This window comes from Tasmannia lanceolata, unplaced genomic scaffold, assembly GCF_043159265.1.
Source record: "Tasmannia lanceolata isolate RefF3 unplaced genomic scaffold, GAP_Taslan_0.1 ptg000026l, whole genome shotgun sequence".
NCBI classification, from domain to species: Eukaryota; Viridiplantae; Streptophyta; class Magnoliopsida; order Canellales; family Winteraceae; genus Tasmannia; species Tasmannia lanceolata.
The window spans coordinates 9376872-9387902 of record NW_027518703.1 but is presented as its reverse complement, the minus strand read 5'-3'; the positions used below and the strand labels follow the sequence as shown (position 1 = coordinate 9387902).

The 11031-nt window shown below is 38.6% G+C and overlaps 1 protein-coding gene and 1 long non-coding RNA gene across 2 annotated transcripts; both read right to left on the bottom strand.

Annotated features, from left to right (window-relative positions):
- Nucleotides 1-365: 365 nt before the first annotated feature.
- Nucleotides 366-3052, bottom strand: LOC143858631 (uncharacterized protein At5g01610-like). Its single transcript, XM_077369326.1, has 2 exons — nucleotides 2506-3052; nucleotides 366-621 (listed from the first exon to the last, which is right to left on the bottom strand). Exons 1-2 carry the CDS (start codon nucleotides 2980-2982, stop codon nucleotides 616-618), a joined length of 483 nt encoding a protein of 160 aa, XP_077225441.1. The 5' UTR covers nucleotides 2983-3052; the 3' UTR covers nucleotides 366-615.
- A 2518-nt stretch (nucleotides 3053-5570) lies between these two features.
- LOC143858696 (uncharacterized) lies at nucleotides 5571-10390 on the bottom strand. Its single transcript, XR_013239001.1, has 2 exons — nucleotides 9798-10390; nucleotides 5571-6029 (listed from the first exon to the last, which is right to left on the bottom strand). It is a non-coding gene; the product is annotated as an uncharacterized LOC143858696 (long non-coding RNA).
- Nucleotides 10391-11031: the final 641 nt, after the last annotated feature.

Below are 11031 nucleotides of genomic sequence, written 5' to 3'. Positions count from 1 at the left end.
ATCCAAACCCGACTTGAACTCAACCCAACCCGTGTTTTTCCCTGGTTGAACCCACCGGGTTCGGGTTGAGCCCGCCCGAGTTGCACCCCTAAGAATGACAAGGAATTGCTGCATCATACTTTGATTTACAGAGCTACCATTGTTGTGAATGTTCTATATTGATTTTTTGATGATTGTCCAGCTTGTAATCCCATTTCAAAAACTTCACAGTAAATAACTTGGTTTAGCAAAAAAAAAAAAAAAAAGAATTCAGCATATTTCATTAATTGGCATGTAAAAACTGATAAAGTCACCAGTCATGCAGCAGAATTTGAGAGATTAAGGTTCCAACCATCATTTGATAAAATTCCATTAAGAAAAAACAATTGAAAACACAAAAGCTATCAGCACATTATCTGATTCATTTAAACTAATAACAGCTTACCATAGATTAGAAAAAGAAACACAAAAGCATGCATGCATTTGACGGAATATATATATAATGAAACACAATACTCTCATCATTGGTCTTAGGTGACACTTATTTCAGTTTCTGACATTGCCAACACTCCACATTTAAAGTAACTGGAGAACTTGAGACTAAAAGTAGAACCACCACAATACGTTGTCACTGTTTCACACCTGCAGGATAAGAAAAATTGTCATTATGCCTCCAATGAATAATTGGATTACCACTTGTTAATTAAAATCAAGCTGCCACTTACTGGCTGCTTTCTGGAATCTCGATCCAACCCGTAACGGAATTAGATTCCACTAATCTGGTTGATTACATTACCCATGGGCCATGGCCAATCAAGCAGTCCAGGAGTTTGTGCCATGGTGGTTTCTCGCAAGACTTCCGTCTTGCGGAATGGTCCATGGTGCATAAAATGCTTAGACTATGATAAGGGTACCCCTACAACTGAATTAACGTAGATAACACTGAAAGTTACTATAATTTTGAATAAGCCCTTAATAGGCAATCCACAGTGTCACAGCCACAACTAGAACAAGCATAAAACAATGAAGCAAATCTACTACGTACTACTAAATTGTCTTTATTAAGTGCATTACTGTCAAAACCTTCTTGACATCCACATTGATTGCAGCAGGTATACAATATAAACAAACATATGGAAACATACCAGAAAGAGAAATGAAAACATTCAAGATTTCAAGTGATTTTTAGTCGGTTACCATGGAAAACCCATAAACTGATTTAATGAAGAGCACAAGAAAAACAGATGGTTCTCAAGTCATGACCACCCAAATAGTGGCTCGGCCAAATCCATACCGTACAGGCGAGAGTTGGTCAAGATTGGGCCCCATTGTGGAGGTTGATTGGCCAAAAAATACAACTTTTAATTTTCTCTTACCCCCGTTTTACCCTTCATTACATTACCCTTAGAAATCCCTAAAATCTCTTCATCACCAAAGGCAAGATTAAATCACCTGAAAATCTCCCTCTTTCTAAGGGAGGGAAAGGAATTCTACACATGTTTTGATAAAAATAACTCAAAACATTTGTAAAATTCTCAAACGGTGTGAAAAATGATTGGAAAATTCACAAAACCCTTCTAAAAAAGGCAACATCTATCTCTAATGAGATTTTTTTATGGTATAAGCAGTAAAGTCCTTTATTTTTCAAAAACCATGGTACGAGCTACACCTTAGTATGATTCAAACTGCCCATTTTATGGGCACACCGTAGGATGATTCAAACTGTCCATTTGATGGGCCACAACGTAAATTGATTGTGGCCGAAAGATTATTTTCATAGGATCATCCCAACCCTCCGATCCCAACCCTCAGATATATAGAGGAACTACATATTATGGAAACCGGAGGGTTGGGATGATCCAATGGAAATGATTTTTGGGCCACAACCTATTTACGTTGTTGCCCATCAAATCCATAGTTTGGATCATCCTCAAATGAGCGGTTTGGATTGATCATCCTCCTGAGGCATGAAGAGTACGTACCTTTTGAAATAATTAAAAGCTATTAAGGTAAATGGTAAATGGTATATGAGGTAGAGTCTCTCAATAGAATGGGTGCCTATGTTGCTTGGGTTATATTAGATATTGGTTGTATATGGCCTAATATAGAGAGGGTCTCTTAAGAAATCATCTCTATAGGATCATGGTAAGTGTTGATTTGTGGAGGTTTAAAATGGACAGCTAGAAAATGGGTCCATTTTGTGCCTCTATGTACAGATCGAATGATTAGGATGATTGTATGAAGATGGTTTCTTAGGAACACCCTATCTATGCCAGGTGGTGTGAAATTAATGGGTTGGATGAGTCAAAGAACATGGAAGATGGTGTATTTATAGTGGCTAACTCAGATAATCTATCTGAGCTTGAGCTCAAATTCTGCGCCCCAAGCTATTAATGTGCTATTGGTAATTATGAAAATTTTGGCGATTCTAATACATATGTTTTTATCCATGGGTTTCCTAGTAGTTTTCCAAACTGTAAAAAGAGAAAGAAGAAAAGAAAAATCCAAAATCCGAAAGTTTTGTACCTCCACAAAGTTGGAAAAAGCAGTTCTAAGACTCTCTCCGTAGGCCTTGTTTTTGCAAGTGGGAATGCTCTCGAACTGCTTGGCCGGAAGCTTCTCTGACAGGAATCCGACGTGGAATTCGATCTCGTCGGAGCCGGGGTCCATCTCGATTCCGGTGACCGGAACCCAAATAAAGACCTTCTTGGCCTGGATTCCAGACAGATCAGAAATGCTTCCGTACGAGAGCTTTCCGGTGATCTTGTTGCTGTAATAGACGAGATCAGAGAATTGGACGTAGCAAGAGTGGGAGAGCTCTATCACGAACGTTCCGTCATCGGAGAGCGAGTAGGTCGTAACGGAATCGGGCAAGAGGCCTTTCGGGAGTCCGAATTCTGGGAGGATATCGTGAACCGAGTTGGGAGTTTCGGAATTGGATGCGGAAACTGTTATGATGTAGAAGAGAAGGGCTGCCAAGAAGAGTTTTGGGGAGTTCGACATTTTTTTGTGAGCTTGGAACTGGTCCGAACGAGACGGGAGTGGTGTTTTTCTATGAGAGAGAGAGAGAGGGAGGGAGAGTAATTGGTGGGCTTTATGGTCGTCTTTTTCTCTGTCTAGTACCAATCATTTGCTTTGGAACTATCGTCATGAATTATTTGCTTCGGGAAATGATATAATCAGGCCTTTTTCTTCCCTGGGCCACCCCCTTGTAGTGTACATTAGAGGGGGCAGCCCGGGGGAGTTTGCCTAAGGTTCTTTGCATACGAGTAGGGCTGCAAATGAATCGAGCCGGATCACGAATCATTCGTTTACTAAACGAGCCGAACCCGAGACCAAAAATTAGGCTCGTGAAATAAATGAGCCGAACTCGAGCTTTGTATAGTTCGGCTTGGACAAGCTCGTGAACTTTTTAGACTCGGTTCATAAAGCCGAGCCGAGCTTTAAAGCTTGGATTATGTTCGTTATATTACTATATATTATATTATATATATTACTTAATGATATTTATTTGATGTGTTTACTAAACAAGCTGACCCTGAACCCAACTAAGCTCGAGCCTGGCTCGGCTCGGCTCACTAAAAGTTCGACTCGTGCTCGTTCGTTTACTAAACGAGCCGAGCTCGAGATTTGTTGAATTTTGGCGAGCCGAACACGAGCCTACAGTATAAAGCTCATCACGAACACGAGCCGAGGCTCAAACTAAGCGAGCCGAGCACGAACACCCCGTAGTTCCGCTCGGCTCGGCTCGGCTCGTTTGCAGCCCTACATACGAGCATAAGCTGTTGTCTTTATTCACGAGGTGGCTGGTCTGACATGCGACCCATGAGCTGAAAATGCCTTTTGGGATGGACCCCAGCAAATCACTTATTATAATAACCTTAGGCATGACTTATTTAATTACTATAGAAGAGGCCTTAATGTCCTATTTGTAACAAATTAAAATAATATTTGTATTATTTGTGAATAAGACTAATTTTTGTGGCATCAAAAGAGATTCTCAAAGCATTGACTTACTTTGCATATTGATAAGTTCAGGAGATTTCACTAAACTAGAATGCTTTACAAAAGAGAATTAATGGTGCTTATATAGAGCACTTACATGATGAACATACAAAGTAAATCAAGATAATTGTAGAAGGAAATAATCCTAATCAAATCTACTTTCTAATCTCTCTTGCTTTCCCCTTCTAATCTACTTGCCTAATTTATTTAGTTGCTTCATTTAGCCAACTTACCCAATCCACCTCCAAGATGATCCAACGGTGAGATCCTAACTCAATCTAACCGTTGGATCCCACAAATTCTAACACATATGATCTCATGCGCAAATAATGGTTACATTGGTCTTATTATATCCGCCGAGATTTTATATGGTGTAAGAAGCCCTTAGAGTCACATAATTTTCAAAAAGTACTGTACGGGCCACTTCATGGGATGATCCAAACCGTCCATAAGATGGAACACAACGTAAATAGGCTATTCGCCAAAAATCTTTTCCATAGGATATCCTAGCCCTCTGATCTATTGAGGTTTCCATAATATGCAGTTCCTCTATAGATCATAGGGCAGGGATCATCCTATGGAAATGATTTTTGGGGAATAGCCTATTTATGTTGTGTTCCATCTTATGGACGGTTTGGATCATCTTATGATATGGTCCGTAAAGTAATTTTTGAATAATAAGGGACTATAAGGGCTTACACCATATAAAAACTCATCTCTACCTAGTTAATTTCTTCCAAAGCCATTAAACTTAGAGGGATGCTGAACTCACGGGCGCCCTTGAAGAAACTGGTCACAAGGGCGCCACCATTGGATCCATGTCATTTGCTTCTAACATTTCAGTGCCATTAAAAATGCATTCAAGGTGACGTGGATCCAATGGTGGCGCCCTTGTGACCAGTTTATAGTCTATGCAAGGGCGTCTGTGATATTAGCATCCCTCTTTAACTTAATATATAATCTTATTTGTAAATAAGGACTGATTTATTAATCCATATTATTTACCTGCAGTTGGTGGGTGGCAATATCAATCTCTTAATTGTAAGCTCCGTCTCTTGTCGCTACCAAATAATTACCCGGGCTTCATTGTTTTTGTGTGGCTCAATTTATCTTTTTTGTGTGGATAAAACAGATTCTTGTTGGTGTGGCTGTTTACCTACTGTAAGCCATGTGGGTTTCTTTCAAGCCTCTAGTTGACTTTCTACATGCAGTAATTTTCTTATTTATCTGCACTTTCAATTTTTAATCCAGGTTCTAGCTTATAAAATCTAGGTTTTAGCTTGTAAAATCCGCAAGAGGAGGGGGGCACATTGACCCTAATATCAATCACCGCACATGTTATCAAAAGAATCATTAGCTATTAATTCCTGCAATCCCATTTTCATTAGGGAGATTATAAATCCGCACCCCTGTAGGATTATTCGCACCCATTTATCACAAGCATGATTGTGTGTGTGTGTGTGTGTGAGAGAGAGAGAGAGAGAGAGAGAGAGAGAGAGAGAGAGAGTGGTCGGCATTGGCATTGCAATTGTCAAACTGCTGGAGATTGCTATGGAATTGGTAGCATTATTTTGAAAATTAACACCTGAGATAGATATATTTTTTGTTATTTTAGACGATTGTTCTCTTGCTAAAAACACTCTCCCTCTATTGACAATGAAATAATTTATCATCATTTCTTGCATCTCCACAAGGTAGAAAAAAAAACAGGTGCTAATTCTCCCAATAGCAGGGTTCACCCACAAAGAATAATAACCAAAAGAAAAATAGAATTGTCTATTGACTTCAAGCGTATGCATGATTTTGATCAATGGTCTTCAGAGATAATCACAAGATTTTGGATTGAAAAAAAAAATGAAAAGATTGACTGTTTTAAAACTTCACTCTACCTGGCTACATTGGCATGGGATGTGCCCTTTGTCTATTCTGTAAGTAGCATGGCTACTTCCCTCATTTGAGATTACTCTACCTTGCTGAACTGGAATGGGATGTGCCCTTGTCTATTCTGTAAGTAACATGGTTACTTCCCTCACAGGTGCTGGAACCTGCAAAAGTTGAAAACCATAAACACAAGTTAGCTAAGCTAAGAGACACCCTCCCCCACATGCGTCAATCAGCAACAGAGGGGATTTCATTCTTTTGGAGCATATATTGGTAAGCATAAGAATTTCAACTTATAAGTGAAAGAACTTCACATAAAATGCAATAGTTACTAACTGAATTGCAATTCTACAATAGGAAAGGAACACAGGTAAAGCTTCCCGGGTCATATTTGGGCTCCAAAACCAAACCCATTCTGTCGTTCTTAAAACAAGTCCTTACTAGTCAACGAGCAAAACCAACAGCAAGAGACGTTGCCCCGTTGATACTTGATAATCCATTTACATTTAGACATACAAATTGAAACCTTATCCACATGGACCAATATATAAGATCCAAAGAACCAGAGAAAGCACAACTGGATCATCCCCAAAGCCCTGGGAAATCACACACAGCTTTTCCAAGACCAAGCGAAATACTCTCCAAGGTCATGTGCAACAACACCCATGGTTGTAAGCTATACACGAGTGACAACATGTAATTCATCAGTCTCCTAAAAATAACTTCTACCAACCAAAGCACACGAGTTACATGTAATCCATCGGTATCCTTTAAAACAACTTCCACCAACAAAACTATAGTTATGAATCAATAGGTAGCTTACTGTTGCAACCTTTGGCTTGTGTAATTGTGTAACTCTTGACAACAGTCAATGCCAAGAAGTACCTGCCTTTCTTGGAATTTCCATGTAAAAAAATTATATGGGTTCACAATAAGAATCAACTATACAGATTTTAGAATTTGTTGGTATGTATTGACAAGTATATTACAAATTTGGATGTATATAAGAAACTTCTGTATCTTGTTTTATTAATACGACGGCCATTTCAAATCCATTTTTAACCTTCTCCTCTCCGTTCTCATTTTCTGATATTTTTTCTATTAATTTTTAAGCTATTGAAGTTTTAAACACATTTTTTCTCTTGACATTTTTTTCCCATCACTCGTGTTGCTAACTATGCTCATACATACAATATTCTTGATCAGAAGGAGCTAGAAGCCTACAATTAAAAAAATAGCTAGAACCATCAATTATAGGAGTGTAGGATGTGTTCCCTTCCTTTTTGTCTTAAATATGAGTTCAGTTAGATCACAGCTTTCTACTAAGTGTTTGGAAGTAGCTCCAGGAGTACCTCTCACTGAGAGATGAAAAAGGGTGGCACAGTGCACGAGGCTCCCACCATTGCGGATTCTGGGGCCACTGAGGGATGATAGACCATAATTTAAAAACCAGCACTTGGCTTAGAACTCACAAAAAGGCCGGCCTGAAAGAATCAACTAAGCCAAAATTTGGATAAAGTGAAATGTGTTTTTCATTTACTAGGCCAAGCTTTTCAGACTTGGTTCCTCTCTTTCAATTTTTCATTTATCAACTGGATTTTCAATTCTCCGTTTACTCAGCCTTTTTTCTTTTCTTTTTGAGATGTTTATTTTGATATTTTCTCTCTTATGCCACACTTAGTCAACACATCTGAGATCTGGGTTGACCATGTGAGTTTTTTTAAACGCTTATCTAGATGTCTTCTAAATTTCTAATATCACTTCAAGATGAAAGTGAAAGGAATGTGCACATTACATCAGCCTCACGTAAAAAATGTAGAACCATGCCTAGAATGTGCAGTTAATTTGAATGAAGAACTACACAAATTATTCCTAAGAGAAGTGGTGGAAGAAGAAACATAAGAATATGGAATGGAAAAACAGAGAAGTTGTGGACAGCTCACATTTAGAGATGGCTAAGGAAATCTTGAGATCTCGTTACAAAGAAACCATGACAAATGCTAAGGAAGTTTGAGCATCAACAGATGGGTCACTAATAGAAGATGGTGAAAATGATGTCAAGAAACCATGTATAACCATTTTGTGGTCTTCCAATCATTTATATGGATATAGATATGCACACTCATTTGTGTGATTGACTTGTGACTTCCATTTGCCTTAATTGTGATGGTGTTTTTTGTCATTATGCATGTAGCATATGTAGTACTAGTAGGACAAATAATGACAATGATAAAGTAGTATTATTTATGGTAGCAAGCCAGCTGTTTCTCAAACTGTAAACACTACTAACAGCTATCTGCTATTCACATGCTGAGGTGATCAGTCCCTTAGTTATGCATGTAAATAGAATGGCATGCCATCTAGGATAGGATCAAGTTGATCACTAGTATGCCAGAAAAAGGAAGAATACGAGAGGAATGAAGATGGGAAAGAAAGAGAACATGAATAGAAGCACAAATTTCTAACATGGAGAGCACGAACAAAAAAGTATCTGTTTATTGATTTCAAAGAGGATGTGTTGGGGACTTCGGTGTTTTTATTTTTTGTAAAATAAGTCAGTCATTTGTATATGAGATTGGTTAATCTCCAGGCAGAGGTAACATTATTCCAAAGGAAGGAAGAAAAGCGTAGACTAAAGCTATTGCATGCAAACGACCGTGTTGGCCTTAGGAAGCCCCACAAGTTTATTCTAAATAAGCTGATTAGGCTCAAATGGAAAATATCATCAACTCATCCCCAAATCAAGATCACAAGCTAACTAATTTCCTAATGTGACACTGACCCTCTTGCACCTCCAAGATCCAATCCAGTTTGTTGGTTATAAAATTTTGTGTCCCTCTCATTGAACATTTCATGCTAGAAATGAGTACTATCTATGAGGACAAAAGGCTACGAAAAGCATTCAACATTTGGTTTGGTGGGATTGTGATTTCAACGGCAAAATAAAATAGACATTCAGCCTAAAATAAAGTAACAAACCCATTATTGAATTCACTCGCTTCAGCGTAAACACATTTTTGGAATGTAAGCAATACCTATTAGGTTTCATTCCCGTGAAACAAAAACCAAAAAAATTGCAAGTTATGTTTACAAAAGTCCACGTAATGATCTGTTTTCCTATGCAATTTGAGTACTGGGGTTTTGGGGCATTCAATCAAAACCACAGTATTAGGGTTTTGGAGTAATCCATCAAAACCCAAATTGGAGTATTCGGGTTTTGGAAAACTCCATAAAAACCCACAGTTGCTTTGTTGGGATTTCGATAGCATTGGCTGACTGACTAAATATTACATCTAAAACAAACCCGCTGGGAAAATTGCCTTGTTTCCTATGCCAATAAGTTTCCAAGTTGTGGTTTTCTAAAAATCCCACCAAAGCAGGTATGGAAATAGAAGATGAAAGTTGTTCTCGGTTTTCTAAAAACTAGGTTTCTCTTTGGCGTAGAAGGCTCTTTGTGTGGTGGCTGCAAAGAGGAGACAAGAGAGAGAAGGAGAAAGGGTTTTTCTCAGGTTCCTTGGCTTTTCTCTTGGGTTTATCACGGGTTTCTCTTGTGTACAGTGTTGGTTGAGAGGACAAGGAAAGGGTTGCCAGATTGTGTTAATCTATTGTAATCCTGGTCGCCCGTGGATGTAGGCATCTTGGCGTGTTCATCTTGTGGTTTGTTTTGTTTTTCTTGTTTTTACTTTTCCGTTTATTTGTGCACAATCCGATCTGATTTGCCCAGCAGATTTTCTCAACAAAACCCTATATAACAAATTGTTAAAATGTAAGAAATAGTCTTAATGTTTTATGCCTATGAAGCAAATTCGAGTATTTGGCTTTAGTACTCTATCCAAACAGTAGATCTTTAACGACTAATCTAATGAAAGAACATATAACAGAATATCAAATCAAAAAAAGAAAAGCGAAGTAGAGAAAAAAAAAAAAACTACCTGCAAGAAGCTTTTACGGGCGCGTTGAATAGAACCCTCAGCCTTGCAAGATCGAACGGTCTTGAACTGCCCAATTTGAAGTTTCTTAGTAATCCATCCAACCTCAAAATAGATGGAATCAGAGTTCGGCAAATCGACCCTGATCTCGTCCACATCAAACCAAAGAAAGAGTCTCTTAACCTGAATCCCTTTCAGATCTTTAATCGACCCGTATTTGATCGTACCACTAATTCTTCGATCGTAATAAACCAAATACTCGAACTGAATATAACAGGGTCTCTCCAATTCAACAAAGAAATTTCCATCTTCGGATAGAGAGAAATTTGTAACAGAATCCGGTAAGAGTCCGATGGGCAGTCCGAATTGTGGGAGCAATTCGTATACCGTACCGTTGGATACTGAAATCTCAGAAAGAACAAAAGTGGAAGAAAAAAAGAAGAAGAAGAAGAAGAAAAAGAGAAGGGGTTTCGAAGAGGGGAGCATTTTATTGAGAGAAATGATTTTGGGTTTTGGGTTTTGGGTTTTGGGGAAGAGGAAGGGAAGGTTTTTGCAGGAGGTTTTGAAGGAAAAGATTTGTATTGGAGAGAAAAGATTTAACCGTTTAAATAAAGAATGAGAGATTTGTTGGACGAAGACTATCACAAAAACAGTCGGTTTTGGGGCCGTACGGGGAATGGGTATGGAAAATCAAGACCGTTGATCTTGTAGACTGGACATCTTGATGGATCAAAGGACTAGATCATCTGATCAAGATGTCTCAACGATATTTGGCCGGAATTAAGGTTGTTGATCGGATAAAGGGATCCGATCACGTACATGTGTTAGAAGTGGGGCCCAATAAGTGTAGACCAACAAGCTCTCTTATTGGAGGCTTTTCATCTAGTGGGTCCCATTATTGTAGATGCCCTAGAGTAAAAAATTAAAAATCACTCTATTCGATTGACCTACAGTAACGAATCATTTAGAGGTCTTGAATTTGGATTAACTTCTTAGAGGGGTTTTATTTAAGGCTTGGATCATGCTGATGTCCTGTGGGTGGGCCCCAAATAAACCTTCCATATGCTCCAGTGGGCCCCATCATCGATGATAAATCTATGGTATAAAAACCAAATAGTAGCATGTTCATCCAGCAGTGGGCTCCATCATGGATGATAATCTATGGTATAAAAAACCAAATGATGGAATGTTCATCCAGTGGGCTCCATCACGGAAGATTAATGCTACACAGATCAAG

What these genes read in the sequence shown, in the direction of transcription:
- LOC143858631 (XM_077369326.1), bottom strand. Translation starts at nt 2,982, where the DNA reads ATGTCGAACTCCCCAAAACTCTTCTTGGCAGCCCTTCTCTTCTACATC.